Source organism: Camelus bactrianus, chromosome 16 (genome assembly GCF_048773025.1).
Source record: "Camelus bactrianus isolate YW-2024 breed Bactrian camel chromosome 16, ASM4877302v1, whole genome shotgun sequence".
Classification (NCBI taxonomy): domain Eukaryota; kingdom Metazoa; phylum Chordata; class Mammalia; order Artiodactyla; family Camelidae; genus Camelus; species Camelus bactrianus.
The window spans coordinates 39,031,077-39,052,600 of NC_133554.1; the positions used below are offsets into that span (position 1 = coordinate 39,031,077).

The 21,524-nt window shown below is 53.2% G+C and overlaps 2 protein-coding genes across 3 annotated transcripts in view; one reads left to right on the forward strand and one right to left on the reverse strand.

Moving 5' to 3' along the window:
- PIPOX (pipecolic acid and sarcosine oxidase) overlaps positions 1 to 21,524 on the forward strand; it is a 90,428-nt gene that overhangs the window by 1,516 nt on the left and 67,388 nt on the right. The window lies entirely within an intron of this gene.
- SEZ6 (seizure related 6 homolog) overlaps positions 1,766 to 21,524 on the reverse strand; it is a 44,202-nt gene continuing 24,443 nt past the window's right edge. Inside the window, exons 4-17 of one of the 2 annotated variants that reach the window (XM_010958248.2) lie at positions 14,871 to 15,066; positions 10,665 to 10,850; positions 8,052 to 8,220; positions 7,758 to 7,924; positions 6,988 to 7,182; positions 6,613 to 6,751; positions 6,330 to 6,526; positions 5,507 to 5,701; positions 4,941 to 5,132; positions 4,657 to 4,854; positions 4,340 to 4,378; positions 3,970 to 4,087; positions 3,783 to 3,885; positions 1,766 to 3,612 (exon numbers count right to left, since the gene is read on the reverse strand). In XM_010958248.2, the coding sequence (XP_010956550.2) occupies positions 3,580 to 3,612; positions 3,783 to 3,885; positions 3,970 to 4,087; positions 4,340 to 4,378; positions 4,657 to 4,854; positions 4,941 to 5,132; positions 5,507 to 5,701; positions 6,330 to 6,526; positions 6,613 to 6,751; positions 6,988 to 7,182; positions 7,758 to 7,924; positions 8,052 to 8,220; positions 10,665 to 10,850; positions 14,871 to 15,066 (2,127 nt within the window). In that variant the 3' untranslated portion in view covers positions 1,766 to 3,579. The remainder of the gene's footprint in view (positions 3,613 to 3,782; positions 3,886 to 3,969; positions 4,088 to 4,339; positions 4,379 to 4,656; positions 4,855 to 4,940; positions 5,133 to 5,506; positions 5,702 to 6,329; positions 6,527 to 6,612; positions 6,752 to 6,987; positions 7,183 to 7,757; positions 7,925 to 8,051; positions 8,221 to 10,664; positions 10,851 to 14,870; positions 15,067 to 21,524) is intronic. The other variant, XM_074343154.1, reaches the window with a different exon arrangement.

Here is a 21,524-nt window from a genome sequence, read left to right on the forward strand (position 1 = left end):
CCAGGCGCCATATTGGTAAAGAGAAAAGAAAAGACATCGGGACGGAAAACGATGTTTTGGTGTCGGGCTGGATGGCTGCTGATCCCGCTTCCCTCCCGCTCCCGACAGTACATTTTAGCTTGAGCATTCCTGTTTTTCGTAGTGGTGGCACCATGGAGAGTTCCACCTGCCCGTTACTACCCTCTCTTGATCACTGTCCCTGAGAACTGCTCTCCAAGAGAAAGCCAAAAGCGAAGTTTGTAATGCTGACAACGCCCAGCTACCTGCCTACAGTGGACTTCAACTCCCAGTTTGCAACGCGCCAAGGGCCCGAAGGGTGAAAGGGAGTGCACTGCACACTGGGAGCGAGAATAGGGGTGGGTCTGGTGGATTGTGGGAGCCGTAGTTCCGTGTGCGTGCGATGCAGCATGCGGTAGGATGGACTCGGGGAAGAGTGATTTGCCTACCAGGAGGGGATACTTTTCAGAGCTGCAGTGCTGTATGCTGGGATTTGTAGTCTAAAGGCTTCATCTCGAATTCTGGGCGGGGCGTCATGATCCCTCCACGGTGCCCGCCCCTCCCCTTGGTATCATTTTCAGAGTCGGCCAGTTATTTCTGCTTGGCTGTGGATGAAGCGGTGGAGAAGGGAATGACATCATTGTGCCTGATGTTAGGAGTGTAGTTGGTATTGTTACCAGGTAGTCGTGTCCTAGCTCACTTTTGATGTTAACGTATACTTAGCATTCTCAGAAGCCTAAAGCTGGAAAGGGCTTAAAGATCATCTGTATTACTCCCTTCATTTCCAGATGCATAGAGAAGAACAGTGATTTGCCTAGTTCACATAGTGAACTTCTGGAGGACCCAGGAATGAAACAGATTTCTTGATTCCCAGGCCAGGACATTGTCTGTCTGCCTGTGAGGGCTTGCTGCTCCTTCATTTGGGAGAGTAAGGAGGATAAGTTAGATAGGGTGGGGATGTCAGTGTATGGCCTTACGTTTCTGTTTTTATGACTTTTCTAATGATCCTATTGGTGCCTGGGAAGAATGATAAGGTAGTTGGCCTTATTGATTAAGCAGGGGAATATATCATGTCGATTGGCCCTCTCTGCCCTCTACCAACCTCAGCAAACAAATCTTAGTGGCCATAGGTCAGAGACATGGCTCTCAGAGAGAGGAGAGCTGAGCTAAAAGTATGGAAGTGGCTGGACCTCATCTCTTCTAAGGCTGTATTTCATGCTACAGGCCCTCAGAAGTTGATACATCATGGGCCCTCTCCCACTGGCTTCCTTCCTACTGCTCAGGGCCCATCTGTGCTGCTGTGTCAGCTTGAAAGTATTATGGAGCAGATAAGTAAGCCATTGGCACATGCCCAGTGAGCACAGCTTTGTTTTGATCAACATCATCATTGTGGTTGAGAACAGAAATAGGCATTGGTGGGCTAATGAAAGAAATAATACTTGGCTCTGTTGACAAGTGACAGGGGAAACTAATTACTCTACAGATCTTTCTCTTAGAACTTGGAGGGTGAGGTCAGCCCAGTGGGGCCAGTAGTTGGTGCCACCTTGGAGAGCTCCAGCCCTGGATGTTCTAGGGGGATGAGAGAGAGCAGGTGGGATACAGACGCCTTCGGAAGTGACCTCTTGTGGCTAATATAGGCAACTGCATTCTGCATGGACAAGCCTCTCCATACTTCAAGGTGGCTTGTGGTAGAACCAGGAGGTGGGCAGCCATGAGTGGTCAAGACCTCCCTGTTGGAAGACTGTAGAAGTACTGGTTGCTGCTACTATTTCTTCAGAGGTTTTTTTCTTCTGGCTTTTAAGAGCCCATAACTCCCTGTTGCCTGGCTCTTAATCTGGAAAGCAGCCATGCATAGCACACCTCATGGATGTGCATGCTGGGGACCAAGGCTGGGCAAACACTTACATCTCAGGAGGTGCTGGGGCCCTAGGGAGGGGGCAGAGAGGAACCTCTCTGTCCTGGAGCCCATGGATATGGCTTTTGCTACAATAGGAGCCAAGCCCCTATGTGGCATTGCCACTCTGCTTGACAGTCTGGATGTCCTCTGAGGCCAAGACAGACTAGGGCCTCATGTTCAGGGGTTCAGTCTCTGATTCGTATTCCAATTTCCTAAGCCTTGCCAGCTGGGAAAGCAGTGAAAAGAGAGAGGCATCAGGCTTCCTGGACTTTTCCAGCAATACAGTGGCTTTGAGGAGGGGCTTGGGAGCATTCCAGCTGGTAGTTCTGGACCTAGCAAAGAGAAGGAAATGAAGCATTGGGATGGATGAGGAGTTGGGTTTGTGGGCTCCCACACCCCTGTGGCACCAGCCACTGGGGGCTCTCATTTCGCATGCCATCTGTTGCACTGACCTTGTTGGGACAGTAGTCTTTGAAGCACTGGCATGTAACTGTTTTTTGATAAAATCTGGAGAAGATCAGCTGTTAGTTCCAGAATGCCTTCTGGTCCTAAAGTCCATATTCCATTCATTTCCCACTTCCCTTCCCTCTAAGAAAGCACCATCCACTAGGCTGCTGCTTGGTTTTTTCAAAAACACCATTTTAATAAGGAAACAACAGAAATAGAAGATTGTTCTCTGGCTGGAGCCCAGACCCCATATAATACATTACATGTACAAAGTGGCCTGCAGCCAACTCCAGGGCCTCTCCCTGGGACTCTCTAAACCTCTGTTCCATGCCAAATTCCTGGGCCCTTGGACCTCTGCTCCTCTCCAAAATATACCCACCCACTCCCCTTGTTCCAAAACACAGTGGCCGGGAGGGAAGCCTGACAAGTGGTTGGGGTTGCAGGAGGGGCTAGTGGGAAAGAGGATGCTTTTAACAGCCAGACTGACATCAGGGGAAGTTCTCCCTATCTTTAGGATATTGCTCCCTCTCTTCCAGGGGAGCAGTAGGATATCCTGCTTTGGTGTGGAGCATGAGTCGTGTGGCCTAGGGAAGCCCAACCTGAGCTTGGGGTAGAGTCCCTAAACCCCTTAGCATCCCTTGGAATTATTGCCTCCACCAGGAAGGGACAGGAGGCAGAATTGTCCATTCCTGGGGCCTTAGAGAAGGACTAGAGAACTCCCCAAGGGGCTGATATCAGCATGCCAGGACTACCCAGAGGTCACTGTTGAGAGCAGTTTTGGCCACTGGTGATGACCCTGTGAGGAACACCCTGGCACAGTTCCCACCATTGTCAAATTAACCCTGCTGCGGGGTGCTACATGCCAGGGCTGGATAGTGGTCTCATGGAGAGAGGTGCTCCCCTCTGCCTGTGAATTCCAGGCTGGAGGTCCAGGGCATGAAGGAGGATAAGGAGAATGCTGGTTCTTGATGCATGTGCTCCAGCCATGTTCTGCCTGGAGGCAGATGCCCCTGACTTGGACCCAAGGAAGGGCCCTAAGGGGGCAGTGGTACCAAGAAAATAGGCCCTGGTGGGCATTGCAGGCGGGAAGGGCACAACTTCTTGAGGGACTGGTGGCATCTCTTCCCAGGTGGTATATACAGGAGGTGGAGGGACAGCAGGAAGCTGGGAGCTCTGCTACTGGGCTGTGACACAGGGCTGAGCTGGCTTCCCCAGGCTGCCCCACCTAGATGGAGACTTCATACTCTCTCATCTCCTGCAAAGGAAAGAGACTGCTGGGAGTTGGAAACTTGTACAAGGTTTGCCAGCCCATAATCCACCTTCCCAAGGGAAAAGGAAAGGGAAAGAGTGAGAGGGCTTGGCAGGACCCTCAGGGGTACCTGCCCAAGGGAGCATAGCAATGGTTCCTGATGAGGGTGTTAGGCCTGGTATAGGTACTTACTCCAGTCTCGTAAGTCGGATTGTCAAATGCTGACTCCACGGTGATGCGGTCATAAGGACGGGGTCGTGTTCTGGGCAGCTGCAAGGGGCTTTTCCCCTGGAGCCTGTGCAGCAGAGAAGCCTGTGAGTCAGGAGTGCTGGGCAGGAGTGAGTCAGGTATGCAGGGCAGGAAGGGAAGCCAGACTCACCTGGAGAAGTAGAGGTACACACCTCCTACCAAAAGCGCCATCGCCACCAGTGGCAAGAAGATGGCAGCTGCAATGTGAGCAGCATCCAGGGTGCTGGAGGCAGCAGGCGCCTTGGCAACTGAAAACACAGAGGATGGGATTGGGGCAGAGGTCCCTGTCACCTGGATCCCACATCCCCTCACCTCTGCCCAGGGGCATCTAGCCACCAGCTCCCTCTAGCTGGCTGGGGGCAGGGAAGGAGCTTTTTGCCCTGCTAGTCCCAGACCTCTCTCTTTCTCTGTCCTCCCACCTTAGGTAACCCATGGCCTGGGAGCTGCGAGAACTAGGGGCAGGGAGATTATTTCCCTGGCCCTCAAGGGTGGGGGCTCACCATCCAGGCTGCGGCCGCCGTAGAACCCATCCAGAGAGGCTGGAACAAGAGGGGAGGGCCAAGGGCAGTGGGTGAGCCCAAAGGGCCAAACCACTAAGGCAGGGAGTGGGCTGATGATGGGAAGAATTTGTCCAAGGAGAGCCCACCCCAGAATTTGCCTTGGTGTTACCAGGTCAGAAGGATCTGGCAGAGACTGGGCAGACTGAGGGTAACATGAAGAGGGCATGGGCAGGAAGTTCTGGTTCTCAACATTTGACATCTTTGCCAGAGCAGCCCTATGGGCCAGGTGGGGGTTCTGGGGGTGGCAGATCACTCACCAGCCCTACAGATGGGTGGGGGGTCACTCCAGTGTGAGGGATGTCCAGGCACACATTTGATGCTGGCCTGGCCCTTCAGCACATAGCCAGGGGCACATGAGAAGTGGACGGTAGCCCCTGCTGGGTGTAGCCGCTTCTCAGGACTGCGGGCACCATTCTCGGGGGCGCTGAGGCCATGGCACGGCTTAAGCTGTTCCACTGCAAAGCAGGTAGAGCCTGGTGAGGGTGCCAGGCCCCTAGTCTCCAGAGGCCACATCCTCCCCTCCTACCCATTTGACACTTACGGAGACATTTGGGGGCTCGGTCGCTCCACTTGGGGCTACTGGCCTGGCGGTCATGGCAGGTGAGGATGGCACTACCCGTCAGCACAAAACCCTGGTCACAGATATACTGCACGGTGGTCCCCACGGGAAACCTGGGGCTAGATATGAGGCGTCGGCTGTGCTCCACATCCCCAGGGTCATGGCAGGAAGTCACTATGGGTAGGAGTATAAGTAGCCCAGATAGAACTCAACAAAAGCCAAGTCCACACTGGCCTTGTTGCAGGCCGGCCAACATCTTTATAGCATCTGGCTCCACCCCCAGTTTATCTGCCCCTACCGTTTTGCTGGTGTCTCCCCTCATTTGTCCCCTTCCCATCCATCAGTCAACAAATAATTGGCCATATACCAGGAACGAAATACTTGGAGTACTAGGTGGATAACTCTGTGAAAAAGTATTATCCCATTTTACAAATGAGGCAACTGAGGCCAGGAATACTAGCTAATAACACCTAGAATCTGGGTCAGAATCCAGGAGAGAGGCGTTAGGTTGCACTGGGGAGAAGAACATGGGGAACAGGTACACTCACCCCTCTGGCAGGAGGGCAGGTCCTCACTCCAGGTTAGGTCCCACTGGCACATGAGGACACTGGATCCCACCACCTGGTAGCCAGGATAGCACTGATAAGTGACGACAGTGCCGTGCACCAGCTCAGGCTGTGATGGACTCTTCCAGCCATTGGGGATCTCAGGCAGCTCCGGACACGTGTCATTACGGGGCACCTCTGGGGGCACAGGAGCAGCAAGATGCAGGCCCTCAGCCAGCACCAAAGCAACTATGCTAGCTTCACTCACCCTGAGGGCACTCTGGCTCCTGCCAGTCTGTCCTGGTCCTAGCCTTGCCTGGGCAGGTCCAGCAATTCATTCCTTTCCACTCAAGGGCCCCTCCTTGCTGTCCCTGACATTGTTCTGTCTTCTAGATTCCAGGGTTGTCACCTAAATTTTGGCTTCACTTCCAAAGGCATGTTGGCAAATTCCTTAGTCCTGAGAGAGGGGCTGGGTTGAGTGAGGAAAATTGTCACTTCTATTACAGATTGTCCAAAAGGTAGAAACGAACACCTTTCCTTAGTTCCCTATTTCTGTTACGAAGTTCTTCCTGCTGCCTACCCAAATCCCTCTTACTGCAACAGAGGCTCCCTTCCTCTCACTAGGCCCTCAGAGAAGATGGAGAACAAGATTAGCTTCTTACAGGTGACACCTGGAGTTTCCCAGCTTTCCCTCATCAGATAAGGGCACTCAGGCTCCTTGTTGCCCTGGCCTCTCTGACTTGCCATGGTTCCGAGTCTGCATCCTGGCATCCCTTCTCCCCAAGACGGCTGGCCGAGGGACTAGCTCCCCAAAGGGCAAGCTCACCAAAGAAGTGGATGACGAAGCCCTGCTGGTAGCCCAGTACTGAGGCCCCTGGGTCTGACTGGAACTGTATGGTGATGTCAGCCATGGAGGTAAAGAGCTTGAAGTGGCCATGGGGCCCAGAGTACTGGCCCAGGACCCGGGCTGTCAGATCATCCCCATCGTAGAAGGTAAGCACGTCACCAGGGCCTATGCGGAGCCTGTGGAGGAGGACTGTCAGGGAGGGTGGGCAGGAGATGTCCCCAGAGCTCAGGAGCTGGCTTGGCTGGGCCCAGAGGGCACTCACACTCGGACGTCCAGCATGATGCGCTTGTCCTCCTCCACATGCACGCCCCAGATGCAGTCCTGCCCACGGCCGTAGGGCTCTGGCCAGTTGGGGGAGAGCACCACGCCGGCTGAGTCTGTGATCTCCCCACTGCACACGGCTGGAAGGCAGGCGAGGCCGGGGAGACACGTCCCCTCCGCGTTCCCCCCCCAGTGCCATGTACTTGGGCTGCCTGCAGGAGTGCCTACCCACTGCCAGGAGCCCCCACCTCATCCTCAAGGGAAGCTTGAATCACACATGTCACAAGGCCCCTGTGGTCCCAGGCCCTGTGGCTGTCTGTCTGGTGCCCACCCTGCTCCCTGCCCCTGGCAGGTTCATCCACTGGTGCTTACTGACCTCGGCAGGCAGGCTCTGTCTCATTCCACTGGGGGTCATGGGGGTCAACGCACTCAATGATGATGGAGCCCTGCTCCAGGGTGTAGCCAGGATCACAGCTGAACTCCACGGTGGTACCCACAGGGTAGGAAGGTGCGCTGCTGCTGAAGTTGCCATATTTGACAAAGGGCTCATAGCAGTGGCCTTGCTGGAAGGCTGTAAACCATAGGGCCCAGCCCAGCTCAGCCTGGACTGGGGCAAACACAGGGGGGCAGTTGTTCTACTTCCCTCTAGGGGCCTTTCTTTTCCTAACTGCAGATATATGTCTGAGGCTTGAGCCAGGGGGCAGGGACAGTCCACAGCATCCATCCTGATTATGCTCAAAAGGCCATCTTGATCACCATTGTGTTCCCAGTGCCTGGTTTGTGCTTAGTACACAGAGTGTGCTCAATAAGTTTTTTGACTGAATTAATTAATTCATGCATGCGTGAGTGGTTCTAGATGTCTCTTGCAGCAATTCTCCTTCCCTAGGGGTTGGGGCCTTTTTTGTTTTTCAGACTCTAGTGAATTCATTCCCTTGGACCAGAGAGCCTGGGTCCAGGCAGGGGTCTCCTGCAAAGATGGGGTAGGAATCCTGGACTTGAAGGTGGGAGAGGGAGAGAAGACGTGAGTGCCAGGTGAGCAAGGGCTGAGTTGGAAGAAGTGTTGATGGAATGGAGGTAGAGAGGGAGGGTGAGAGAAGAGATTTTAGGCCCAAGCCCCCACCACCAGTTAGGCCCCAGCTGGCTCACCCTCATAGCGTAGGGCCATGCCTGCAGCCGCTCCACTGCTGTCAGTACTGAGCTCCACAAAGAAGTGTCGGCCAGAGCTAAGCAGGCCCTCAATTGGCAGGTACTCCACCTCGTAGGAATCATACACGGGCGGAGCCTCCACATTGTCCCCATTGCGGATGATGAGCCTGGGCCAGGAGAGCATCAGCTGTGTGGCTGGTTGCTGAGTTGTGTGGGGTGTGGCCCCAGGCTGGGGTACCATCCCTCCCACAGGGTATTACCAGTCACTCCTATCCCACCAGGACATCCCCTCACCTGTCGTCATCCTCTGCCAGGGAAACCTTCTCAAAGTGCAAGTGCAGCCGTTGGCCCTGGGGAGCCTCAAGCAGCCAGTGGCAGGTGAGGTTGTTGCTGTAGTTGCCCGGGAAGCCAGGAGAGATGATGCGGCCAGTGGTGGCATTGCGGATCACTCCACCGCAGGCAGCTGAGAGGCAGGGGCAGGACTGTGGGTTAGGCCCAGGCTGAATCCTAGACAGCCTAACAAATCTCCTTGCCCATCCCAGCTCAGCATCTTCTGTCTGGGGCAGCGGGGTTCTTGCCTCATGGTCCTGAAGGTCGATCCTTTGCCCCTGTGACCCTGCAGCTCCAGGCACCCTACCTCCTAACCTTTTACACCTCTAGGACTATTCATGTTAAACTCCCTTGGCTACGGTAGATCTGCCACTGCCTAGCCTTGTGGCCCTGGGTAAGTCACTTTCCCTCTCTGCTGACTCCTCTGGGATGCCTTCCCTGACTCCCCGCCAGGTGGACTTTATTAACACCCCTTACCTGGGCTCCAACCATCTTGGGTATATCTGCTTCCTCTACCTCATGCCACTTCCCTAAACCGATCATTTTTGGATATGTACCTTAACTAGCACCCACTGGGGCAGAGGCTAGGCCTTTTCAGACCAGGCACAGAGTTGGTATTCAATGTTTGTTGAATAAAATAAATGAATGAATATAAAAAAAAGGGTAGGACTAGATCAGGGATGACAAACATCTGGGGTGCATGTCATCCACCTCCAAATCTCATGCCCTTAGCTGACACTGCCAGCCAGGAGATGGTCTCAAACACTTTCTGAAACAGCATCACTACCACTGTCATTCCTGGGCCGACCCCCTAGGGCCTTTCTAGCACTGGCCCCTCTGGCCTAGGACTGTCCTCTCTTCCTAAGTGGAGGCTGAGTAGCTGGCCCATCCCCATCCCTAAGGGCTGCTAAGTTACTTAGCCACAAGTTCCTGGCAGTTAAATGGGACCAGGGAAGAGGTCTGAGGCAACAGGAGTGTGGCTGGTTCCAGGCAGCACTTTCCTTTCCTGGACACACAGCTTGGGACCCTGCCAGCTCTCAGATCAGGCTACCATGGCTAAGACCCAGTACCTTTGTCTCCAAGTGTTCAAGACTGCAGAATATTTTAACCTAATAAAACTCCCAGGGAGGGGGGTGTGGTGAGTTTCTTCTCTGCTTCTCTGCAGAGAGGGCAGACCCACCTTCCTGCTTGGTCTCAGAATGGAACTGCCCTTCAAATCTGATTATGCCCCAATCCTTCACTTAAATTCCTCAGTGGCTCCCTGAGGAGTGACAGAGTCCAAGTTCAAGATGGCATTCAACCCCTTTATAAACCTGACTTTCTCTTGACTTAGCTTCAGCCCCTCCCCATAGACCCTCTTCTCCAGGTGTACCTCACCATGCCCTCGCTCTAGAGTGCTGCCTTATGCTTCTGCAACTCTGCAGATGCTGTTCCAGGGACCCACTCCACTTCCCTGAGTTCTAACATTCTTGTAATCCTTCCATGCGTTCTCCTTGGGAAGCTCTCCTTGCCTCCTTCCTCATTTTGGAGCCGCTCTCCCCACCTCTGATCCCCACTGTGCCCCGAGTTTGCCCCATTACAGCACCATCTGCACTGGATTTGCTGAGCTGCTTTCCAGTCTTCCTGCAAGACAGAGGGATCCTTGATCCACGTCTGGCTTATTCACCTGTGCTTATGCCTGGTATCCAGAAAGAGTTTAGAGGATGAAAAAAGTATCAACAACCAAAGTTACCTTTCATACCGCAAACTAAACCCTCCACCTCCCTTCTACCAACAAGCCCCTCTCCACTGGCAGCAATCTCTGACTCCCTGATCACCCAGGACAAGAGCCTGGAGTCTCCTACTTTCCCCCTTTCCATGTCAGTGTCTCTGGAACCTCTTCCTGCCTCTTCATTCCCAGAGTCACCGTCTTAAGTTTAAACCTCTTGCCTGCCTGGCTGCCTAGCCTCTAGACACCGCCTGGCCATCTCTCCTGAGGAATAGTTCTGAGCCCCACCCTTGCCCTCTCACAAAACTCCAGCAGCTCCCCACCCAGTATCTTGGCCTGACATTCAAGGCCCTCCCAATGCCCCCTCCACATGTCTCAGGCCCCAGCCAAACCTGGTGTTTTCTGTGTCCCTAAACACTCCCTCACCTTCTCACCTCTGTGTCACCGCCCACATTGTTCCCTCCACTGATATGTCAAACCTTCAATGCCACTTCCCCCAGGAAGCCTCCTAAGTACCCAGCTAAGAATGATTGCTTCCTCCCCTCCCAGGTCAATCTTGTCTCTTCACTGGTACTTTTTACTTCCTGCTCTGGAATTTGGCTACCCATGTGCTTCCTTCCTCCCCCATTTCCTGGAACTCTGGGCTCTTTGAGGGCACAGTCCCTGCTTAATTCACCTCTGTATACCTATGGTGCCTCCACACAGTAAGTGCCTAATAAGTGCAGGTTGGGTGAATACTACTGAGGTGTATGGCCATTTTCTGGCTTCCTTATGGTGAGCAAATGAAGGTGCCAGACAGAAACCAAGAGCAGGAGTGAGCCACCCACCTTACTCCCCCATTCAGCACTGAGTCCCCCTGGGCCACTCACCAATGCAGACAGGCTCCTGAGAATCCCAGAAGGGCTGAGTGGCGTTGAGACAGGTAAGGAGCCTGGCACCCTTCAGCTGGTAGCCAGTGGCACAGTGGAAGCGGGCACTACCTCCTGGGTGGAGGCTGGTGACAGTTACAGCTCCATAAGCTGGACGTTGGGGAAAGTGGCAGCTCAGGAGATAGGCTGCAGAGAGAGAATGGGTGGTGTGTGTGTGTGTGTGTGTGTGTGTGTGTGTGTGTGTGTGTGTGTGTGTGTGTGTATGTTGAGGGGGCTGAGTCATAGCCAGGGCAAAAGGGGCCTGCCCCAGCCTGCCTTGAGGTGTCACTTGGGGCCAGAGGAAGTATCAGGAATTCCAGAAGAGTGTGATCCCTTCCCCAGAGGGTGCCAGTGATATTTCTAGCAGCCTGGGCTGATTAGTGGAGCAAGCACGGAGCTGAAAGCTGGAGGCTTGGGTTCTGGTCCAAGCTTTCTGACACTTTAAGTAAGTTACATAGCCTTTCTGTGTCCTAGTTTCCTCATTTGTTAAATGAGGTTCAAAATGCCAGTCCACTTACAGGGTTATTGTGAGAATAAACAAGATAGTATTTTATTCAGCTTGGGCTCCCTGGAACCAGGAAATGTTTACTGAATGACTTGTAGATGTGAAAGCACTTGAGAGTGAAAAGCCTATACTGATGTGAAGTATTGATATTATTTTTCCAGTGGGGACAAATATGAATTACAGCAGGAAAGACTGAGGTCAGACAGTTAAAGCTTTCCTAGTATTCACTGATAAATGCTAAAAAGCTTGAGTAATGGCTGTGGACTTCTTTTAAAAACAGGATGGGGCCAGGGTGGAGAGGCAGGGCACGCTTCATGGAAGTTGTGGGAGGGACCAGTTACCCTGGGAAACTTGGTAACTTTTGGAATTGTCATACCAAGTATGACCAAATGGTGGCAGCAAATCCTCTAAAACAACCCAGCAAATCCCAATCCAAGGCCAAGCTGGGGCCTTAGCTAAAAATTGGGGTGGGGGGTTGGGTCTGAGAGGTGGGGAAGAAGGCCTAGAGGAGTCAAGGGGAAAGGCTGAGTGAAGAGTCTGGGCTACAGAGTCTGAAAACCTTTGAGGGTGGTGGGAGAGATAAGGACTTCTAGACTGAGGAACCACTCCTGGTCTTGGGGTGGAGAGGCCCCCCGACTGATGGCACTAGGTGGATGGGAAGAGAGGTCCAGGCAGGGACTCTATTGGCCTCTGTGTGCCTTTGTCTGAATCAAAAAGAGGGCTGCCTCTGGGCAGACCAGGGTCCAGTCACCTGTCCTGGCCTTAGTTACTAGGTCTGTGAATGGGGGGATGATTCCTACCCATCCCTCTCTCACAGGGTTCTTAAAATAATGGCCAATGAATGGTTACTTGTGATTGGCCAGCATTATGGGGCAGTGCTTAGGAGGTGGATTCTGAGGTCAGACTGCCTGGGTTTGAATACAGGCTCCCCTAATTGCTGTGCCACCTTGGGCAAGTAACCTAACTTCTCTGTGCCTGTTTCCTTGTTTACTCACTCATGTAGAGTATTTCATCCAATGATGTTACATGAGGGGTCAAGTGAGAGCATATATGTGCAGTGTCTGGCACAGAACAAATAGTGAATGCACCAGCCTGCTATTTTGTTTGCAATCCTGATTAATAAAAACACCTCACATCTGCATGCACCTTCCAACTTCTAAAATACCTTCACACTCTTCTTACTTGATATCTACAACATATGTAGGAGGAGGAAGGCAAGATAGGAGTTATTAACTCATTTTCAGATGAGGAAAACTAAGGTTCAGAGAGAATGAGGGACTTACCCTGATCCCACAGCCAGTAAGTGGTAGAGTGGGCACTTGAAGCTCTTGGCTTTAGAGCCCACTTGCTTTCCATCGCCCCTCTCCTACCTGCTTCTCCAGGTGAAATAGAAACCTGGGCTCAGGAATTGTAGAAACCTGAGTAATAGACAAGGCTGTCCTGGGTGGTTGTTCAGGGTGGTCACTCCCAATGATCAGGCTAAGATGGGATGGGAAAAGGGTGTGGGGCACTCTATCCAGAATGGAGGAGGGTGACACTCAGGGAGGTCTGAGCCAAGAGCCAGGTGTCATGCTCAGCACCTGTACTTTCATCTTCCCCATGAGTTCTTGTCACAACTCTGAGAAGGGAGATTCCCCCATCTCATGGATTAGGAAACCAGGCTGGGTTGAAGTGAGAGCAGGAGGCTGGGGGCAGATGACGAAGCCCCCAGACTCCATGGTGGGTAAAATGCCACTTCCCAGGACGAGCTTCTTCCCGTTGCCATGACTACTGTTCCCGGGGAGCCTGCATCACCGCAATCTGTTGAGCTATTTTCTCCCTGGCATCTGTTTCTGGGGCCAAGTCCGGTGCCAGGAATATTCAGGAGGGAGGAGGGGGGGATGCCTGGCAGGGCCCTCTGCTTCCTCACCCTGCCTGAGGCTTTGGGAGGGGAGTTGGAACTTGGTTCTACAGATGACGCCCTTGTGGGGGCCCATCTTTGTGATCTCCAACATTCTCTTGGACAGCTTGGTAGGGGTTTGGGTACAGGACCCTTCACCCACTCTTCTGGCACCCTCTTTCTCCAGCTCAGGGAGATGCGTGTATGAGCACATGCTCCTCCTGTTCCCATCTCTGGGATCAGGGCTAATTACAGCCTATAATTAGGGGAATTACACTCATTAAGGAAAGAGCTGATCATTGACAAAAACTGGGCTGAGGAGGGAGGGCTTCTGGGAGCTGAGAAGGAGGTAGGATTGGGCCAGTTCTCCTAGCCCCTCCTTGGAGTCCTCACCCCTCACCGGGTCTCCAACTCCCTGCTTTCAGACACCTTTGTCTGGCACAACAGAGAGAAGGTCCAAGGGTTTGTGCAAAGGAATTTGCAGCAAGAGAGAAGGTTACCGTGCCGTGAAATTATGTCGGCTGCTAGAGAGGATTGATGAGCCACTGAGGAGGCTGGCCAGGCTGCCTAGACACTCACCCTTGCCTCAGATGGCCTCTTGCCTCTGACAAGCCCCTGACCAGCCCCTGCTGACCATCAGGGTTCCTGCTGCAATGCGAGACTGCTCCCTCAGTTTGGGTGGAGAGGCCAGGAAGAGGCAAGTACTTCTCAGGGGGTTCGAAGAATCCCCATCTTCAGAGGAGTGGCTGTGCCCCTCCCTCATGGCTGTGGAAGTGGTCCCTGACAATGCAAGGCAATCCCATAATTGTTTACACCAATTATTTCCCCATTAGCATTCCCCAATCTGAACTGGTTACCCTGTTACAGCAGTGCAAGGGATCAAGAAGACTTTGCCTATGGAAGGTGGGGCCAGGAGAGGTGCTGATAAGAAAGGGACAGAGTTCCAAGCCCCTTTTCCTCCCTTTCCCATCCTGCCAGCTCTTTAACACTAGTTTCCAGGATCTTCATGGAATGTGTGCTAAGTAAGCACTCGACATACACCATTTTGTTTAATACTCGTCATGATTTTGTGGAGTAGATGTTTTGGTCTCATTTTTCAACAGAGGAAAAAGAGGGTTCGAGAGGTCAAATGACTTGTCCAAGGTCAATAGACTGTGGGAAGGAGATTCAGACACAGATCTGCTCCTCTCCTGAGTCTGTGATTTTTCTCATTACATCATGCCACTCTCCTATTTCCAGAGGTGTTCTGAGCTGACTGAAACAGGGCCAGGGCCAGGGCCAGGGTGGGTAAGGCAGTAAGGAAGGTCAGGTTGGTAGCTAAGGACTTCTAGATGGTCACTATCAAGCCCCTTTGACCTTGACCCCCTTGCATTTGGGAAGAGGGCTTCTATTATTATTGCCTGTTGAGTGTCTGCCTCCCGCGGAGATTCTGAACTCCTTGAGGGCAGGGGCTTGGCTAGGTCTTAATACTGCCAGTCTCCAGTACAGGCCTGGCAAAGAGTGGATGCCTGGGAAAAGTATACTGAATGAATGAGTGGCAATGGGCACACCTGAGGCTACTTGATTTTGTGTCAGTCCCCCTTCAAGACCAGTTCTCTGCAGGGTGGTAGGTCCTGGAGGTGCCAGATGGGCAATACTCACCTCCAGCTGTACAGAGCTTCACTGGGCACCTGTGTTGTATGTCACTAGTCTCTCCATGTTCCCCCCAGGCTGTAGTAGCACCAGAGATCCCTAGGAGGGCAGCCAGTCTGGGCTGGTTCTTCCCTCCGCTGCCCAGGCCTACCTTGGTAGTGGAAATGGAAGGTGCCAGGCCGAGCAGGTGGTGGAAGGCTCTGGAACCTCAGGGCCGCTTGGTGGGTGGGGCTGCGGATGACTTGGCCCCTCATCAGGAAAGACTGGTTGGCCAGAGGCAGGGGGTCAGGCCCTCCGAGGCCTTCCACGGTCACTGTCTCCCCTTCTTGGAGGCTGATGTTCTGGACCTGCAGGTGGAAGAGGCAGAGCAAAGCAGAACCCTCAGGCTTCTTTTTGCTGATTGAGCCCTGATGCCCTCAGGCTCCTGTAAGCCCTGGGCCTGGCCAATCCTCAGTTCCCCTTGGGCATTGGTGTCCCCAGGCCCTGAGCTAGGCACTTAAGTGCAGGAGTTCATTTTACCTTCCCAGTAACCCTGTGAAATGGGAGCTGAAGTTCAGAGATACTAAATAAATTATCTAAGGTCACATAGAGATTATTAGGAGAAGTGGGATTTGTAAAGAACATCTGTTTCCAAAGATTTTCAGCTATGCTAGCTCTTTCCTGTCCTTTCACTGCACTGGGCTCAGTCTTCTCATCTGTAAAGTGGGGATATAGTGGGTATATTGAACTAGATGGTGTCCGAGGGCCTGGCTAGCAAGGTAAGTTCTTAAGCATCAGATCCACATGTCCAGCTTCCCCTGAATGTCCTGTTGGATGCATCACAGGCCTCTCACACTCAGCCTGCCTCAAACTGAGCCACTGTCTTCCCCCAATCAGCAGCTTGCTTGGCTTCCCGTCTCAGGGAATGACCTCACCATCCATCTGCATGCCCAAGTTAGAAATTGGCATCTTGCCTCCTGCCTCATACCCCACATCCAATCAGTCATTCAGTCCTGTTAACTGACCCCCAAATCTGTTCACTACTCTTCACCACCACTGCCATTCCCTCAGCTCCTCCCTGTTGATGCTCACCCAGATCATCTCAGCAGCCTTCTGTCTGCAGGGCTTAATCCACTCCTCCCTCGCTCAATATTCTCTGAACTGCTACTTGCACCCAGCAAGTAGCCCCAGTCTGTTGCTGATCATGGTGCTTCCTTACTTGAATCCTCCGTGGCTCTCCATTGAGCTCACAAAGACCAGAGTATCTAGTCCAGACTCTGTGCTGTGGCTCTTGAGGCCCTGCCCAATTTGGCCCCTGCCAAACTGCTCAGCCTGGCCTTATACCAGGCCCCTCCACGTGCCAGTCACCCTTCTGTCCTCAGTTCTCTGGGCCTCTTTTTCCAGCCCTTCCCTCTGGCTGTCACAGGCCTCTCTGCCACCACCCCAGTCCTTAGGCTTTCAATCACTGGAGCATCCTTCTGGGTCTGTGCCTCCATTCAGTCAAACAAGGATTGGACAGTAACAGACTCTGCCGAGAGGAGAAGTGGCAGATGGCCTGGTATAAGAAGCACTGGATTGGGAGCCCAGTGGTCTGGGACCTCATCCTGACCATGTGATCTTGGACAAATATGCTGACTATTTGAGCTTCAATTTCCTCATCTTATAAAGTGGCCCAGTGTGGATCTTTGCTACTCAAAATGTGGTCCTAGGCCCAGCAGCATCAGCATCACCTGGAGCTTGTTAGAAATGCAGACTCTCAGACCCCACCTCAGAGCTACTAAATCATCCTCTGCATTTTAACAAGACCCCTGGGTGATTCAGAAGCACTGATCTACATGGTTTCCAAGGTCCGTACTATGTTGCTTTGAGGCACAGAGCCTTCAAGGGTTAACAGCCTGGGCTAGTTAAGTGGCATCCAGTGGGTCACCAAATCCCTCCCAATCTTACCTCCCAAGTATTCCAGTTAATTCCTTCCTCCTCCCCATCCCTTTGTCTGTCTTGGTTCTGATTAACCCCCTGACCATTGTTTCTCACCTGAGAATGGCCTTCAGCTCTCCCACCTGGCCCTGGTTGTCTCAGATCAGATCAGATCATGTCTCTCTCCTACCCAAACCCTGTCGGTGACTTCAGATAGCCCAAAGGACAAGGTCCAAACTTCCCAGCTCACAGTTGGCCTCAGTGCTTTGCCAGCCTCACTTACCAGTACTGCAGCCACTGGCCTCTCCTCACTCCCCTCCTCTGGGTACTTGCATATGCAGGACCCTGCTCAGAGATTGCCTCTCCCTTCTTCCTCTCCTGCTGAATCTGCTCATTCTTTCAGCTCTCAGGGCCACCATCCTCTGCTTCCCAAGCCAGGCCAGTCAGTTCCTTTGTTTCAGGCCCTCCCCACCTGTCTTCTACTGTCTCTCTGTTAAAGCCCAGGGTGGCATTTTGGGTCACAACGCCCTCTTCACTAGCCAGTTGCAATAAAGATGTGTGGAAAGAGTGAATGTGTGGGTTGCTGGAGATACATTCCTTTTCAGATTCCTGTCAGCTGAGCAGCACAGAGGATGTTGTACCCAGCCAGGTCCAAGGACAGAGGTGTGCTAGACTCTGGGACCCTCAGACTGTGGGTGCTGAGAGCAGACGTGCCCTGGGGACACCCCCACCTGGGAGAAAAGACGGGGGGGTATTTAGGGCTCAGGAGAAGGCTTAAGGCAGGGTGCTGGGGCAGAAGTGCTGCCTCTCCGTGAGGAGCTCCCTGTGGGGCACATTTGGGTGGAGGCTGCCGGACCATCTGCTGAGGACATTCCTCAGGGAATTCCTGCGGCTGGCAGAGGCTGGATGAGGTCCCCTCAAACTTGGAGATTCTGTGATTCTAGAGTTGGGCAAACAAGACTCACACACGTGGAATCTGTAATTATCGAGAGATGCCAGGCAGCATATAATTCTGCCTTAAGTGGGACTGAATGCGTGCAGCAGAAATCCTCTGGGGGCGGGGTGGAGTGGTTGCAGGCTCAGGGAGAGCACGTGAAGCAGGTGGCTCTGAGAGCGCCTTAAGGGGGCTGAGCGGGACTGGGAGGAGGAGGAAGGGAGGACATGGCTGGAGGGAAATTACTAGGGAAGCAAAGGCAGAGAAGTAGAAATGAATTTAGCATTTTTCCTTGTTCCCATAAACACCCTTTTAACCCCTAGCTTCCAGCTCCTGACCCTGCTGTTTTCCCAGCAACAGCGGCAGCAACAGCAGTAACAATTACCATTCACAGAGCACCTACAATGTGTCAAGCCTTGCACTATTTACAAGTATTATTTCATCCTCACCACAATTCTATAAGGTAGGTGGTAAAATCCACTTAAGTAAACAGAGGCTGGAGAGGCTAAGGAGCTTGAAGAAGGTCACACAGGTGTTAAGGAGCAGAGCCTTGCCTTGCTGGAGGCAAAAGCAGCTCCTTCCCTCCCAACCTCATGGGGGTGTCACCTGCAGGCAGATTTCTACACATCTTTATTTCGAGGCCCCAGGTCCGCCAGGCTTAGCAGGGAGGTGATTTTTGGCCAGACCAGGCTATTTTAAAGATGTTAAGCCATCCTTCTCCCCCAGAAGCCGGTAAAACTGGGAAAACTGGTTGCTGAGAACTCTAGCTCCAGTCTGATCTGGGGAGGGGATGGCCCCCTCAAACTGGCCTGGTGGTAGGGGTTGCCATGAGAGCATGCAACGGGATAGGTCTGATTGCTAGGGGCTGGTATCCAGAAGGCACCCTATTCTCAGCCAGAGGCTGTCTGTGCAGTGCTGGTCCCTTGGGTTTCAAGCACCCACTTGTGGCCTGCCGCAGTGGCTGGATGTAATTTGTCATTTGTTTGAGGGCCAGGCCTGACAGGGGCCAGACAGGGCTGGGTGTTGGACAAGGTGGGTGATGAAGTCTTGATGTAATTTGCAGGCATCTGAGGAACTCAGGAGACAGATTGAAATGTCAGCTCTGCTCACGAGGGCTGTCTTCCCACACCCCTAGCCAGTGACAAGAGGGGAGCTGGGGGCCAGGCTGCGGAAGAGAGAAGCAGAGGGAGCCGAGGACAATTCCCATAGGACCCTGGGTTGTCTAACACTGCCTGGCTTCCAGCAGACCAGGAAGTCAGTTTAAGGGAGGAAATATGGCTGCTCTGATGGAGCTGACTCCTTCCTGGATGAGAGGTGGGGAGGATTCAGGTCGTCCTCTGCCAACCCCCAGACCATCAGACTTGACTGGCCTGTCTATCCCCATGGAAGCTGCCAGTTGGTCTCCAGAATGTGCTCTAATGGTGTGACTCATAGGCAGGATGGTGCCACAAGTCTTTGCACCCAATTGCCTGAGTACAACCCTGCACAGGTGGATGAGCTCAAGATGACTCTTGTGTGTGAGCCCCACCCCCAGTACCTGAGCCCTCAGCTCCAGAAGCTGACTGCAGTCCCTACTCCACTGCACTCTCCTGGTCACCAATACCCACGTGTGTACTCTGACGTAAACTCACTGCATGCACACAGCTCCCTCAAACACATGTCCTGGCACACGTATGACTTCACATACATGTGTTCCCCCATGTACACGTCCCTCACTCCGACAGTAGTAGAATCACAATTCTTCCAAGGAGACCCTTTACAGTTTCCAAAGCTCTTTCATAGATCTCACAAAGGGAGGTTGGGCAGTTTGTTTACCTCCACTCTATAGAGAAGGGAACCTTGTAATCAGAGAAGTTAAGAGCTCCTCTTTGGGTCACACAGGAAATCCAAGGCAAAGCCAGGACTCTAGACCAGGACTCCTGACTCTTGGTCCAGTGCTTTGTCTTCATTACAGCATCCCAGACCTCTCTTCAAAACTAGGAGAATTCCAGGTGGGGGTCCTACAGGAGGATGCAGGGCTGGGCTGGGAAAAGGGGTTGAGGTGGAGCTCCCCAACTGAACTCTCTCTTTGGATTTGCCACGCTCATGCCAATCTTCTGGTCTAGGGGAAGAACAGTAGTAGAATCCTGGGATCAAATCCCAGCTCCATAACTGACTAGTTGAAAGGTCCTTGGGCAAGTCACATGACCTCTCTGAATACCAGTTACATCTGTAAAATGGGATAATTGTACCCACCTATTGGGGTTGTAAGGATTAAGTCAGATCCTGCCTGTAAGGGGCTCAGCACAGAGTGGGTACAGCATCAGTAGTCCTCTTTCCATTTTTTGGAGAGAACTGGTCCCCACCCACAATGACAGCTGGCGGTGGACCCACCTCACTGCTGGTCTGCCAGGGCTCTGCCTGGTAGGAACTCTGCCTGGGAGCCATTCTCTCTCTGGCCCAGGTTCTGCAGCTGCTAGTAGGCAGGAAACAGTGTTAAGCGGCTGAGGTGCCACTGCCTAGTCTGACCTATGAGGGAGCTTCCTGAACCCAAAAAGAGCCATGCTCAGAGGGACTGACTGGGAGGGGCCCTTTGCATCATCTGGTTCTACAGCAAGGGAAACAGGCCCAGAGAAAGCCAGGGGCTCAGCCCAGTGACTGAGACATGGGCTGCAGAGCCAGAACTGGAACCCCAGTCCTATACGACAGCTTCTGTGCTCCTGTCTTAACTGATGATCCTTCACAACCCTTATGGGGTAGGGTCTGCTTTAGGGGTGGGGAGAGGAGCCTAAATCCACAGGACTAGATCTGCCTATTCCCCTGTGATCCACCCTCAGATGAGCTATCCAGGAGCCAGGAAAGAGGAGGAGGTTGCCCGGAAATCTCACCCCACTGACCCACCACTCTACTCCTGGTGTCCACATCAGGCCTGGTCCTGACCTGGCCTAGAAGGGTACAGTGTTCTGGCTATCAAATTGGCAGCTGGTATGGCATAGGAGAGCAGTGTTCCAATGGGGCTGCCTGGGGCATTAGGGCAGGGGCTGTGGGCAGCTACGCCCAGGCTCCAGATGGTACAGAGAGCAGCCAAGCCAAGATGGGGGCTGGCATGGGAAGGCTCTTGGAATGCCAAGCACAGTGAGAGACCTGAACCAGGCCCAGAAAGGCCTGAAGTCCTCAGGGGAGATTGGCTGCCTGGAGAGGAAATGGGACCCTCGTGGGCCATGGGGCTTGTGCCTACCCATCCTGAAGGGGCTTCTCTGGATCTCTCTAAAATGAGCCTAGCCCAGTGCCCATCCCGCAGCTGAAATAGGCAGCCTCTTCCCATCACAGACCTGGCCCTCATGCCTGTGAGCAGCTCAGACCCTCAGCCTTGGAGGGCAAGGATAGCTGCAGCATCCTGAAGGGAGGTAGGGGGCAGGGGATGAAGCAGGTTATGAAGGGCTGTGGTCCCAGCCGTTGAGAGCTGGGCTGTTAGGGATTCTGGAATCCCCTGAGGCTATTCCTCATGAAAAGGGAATTAAGAGGATCTTGCCCAGGGCCCCAGACTTTAGCCAGGGCTGGGGTCCCATGGCAGGGCCTCAGCACAGTGTCAGGCTGACCTGCACGGGTGTGATTTGTGGGTCCTTAAGATGCTCCTCTCCTCCCAATGTCCCTCCTGTCCCCTTTGCCTGGATTCCATCCCTTCCACCTACCCTGAGCTATCCCTGTGACTTCATGGAAGGGCAGGCAGGGGCTTACCCATGATAAGGAGAAGCCACAAGCCTTCCCCAAGCCTGAAGGAGCAGTGGGTAGTCTCCTAGGCTTTCCAGCTGCCTCACCCATCCCACCCCTGATGCCCAGCATGGCCTGGCCCAACTGCCAGCCCTGGATAGCCCTGGATAGGAGTGCACTGCACTCAGGCCTAGCTTCTGGCAGGAGTGCAATCCAGAAGCCCTTAAGCCCACCTCCTGCTCCTATGCAATAAAGTCACCTGTGCAAAACTGCCCTGGCAGATTT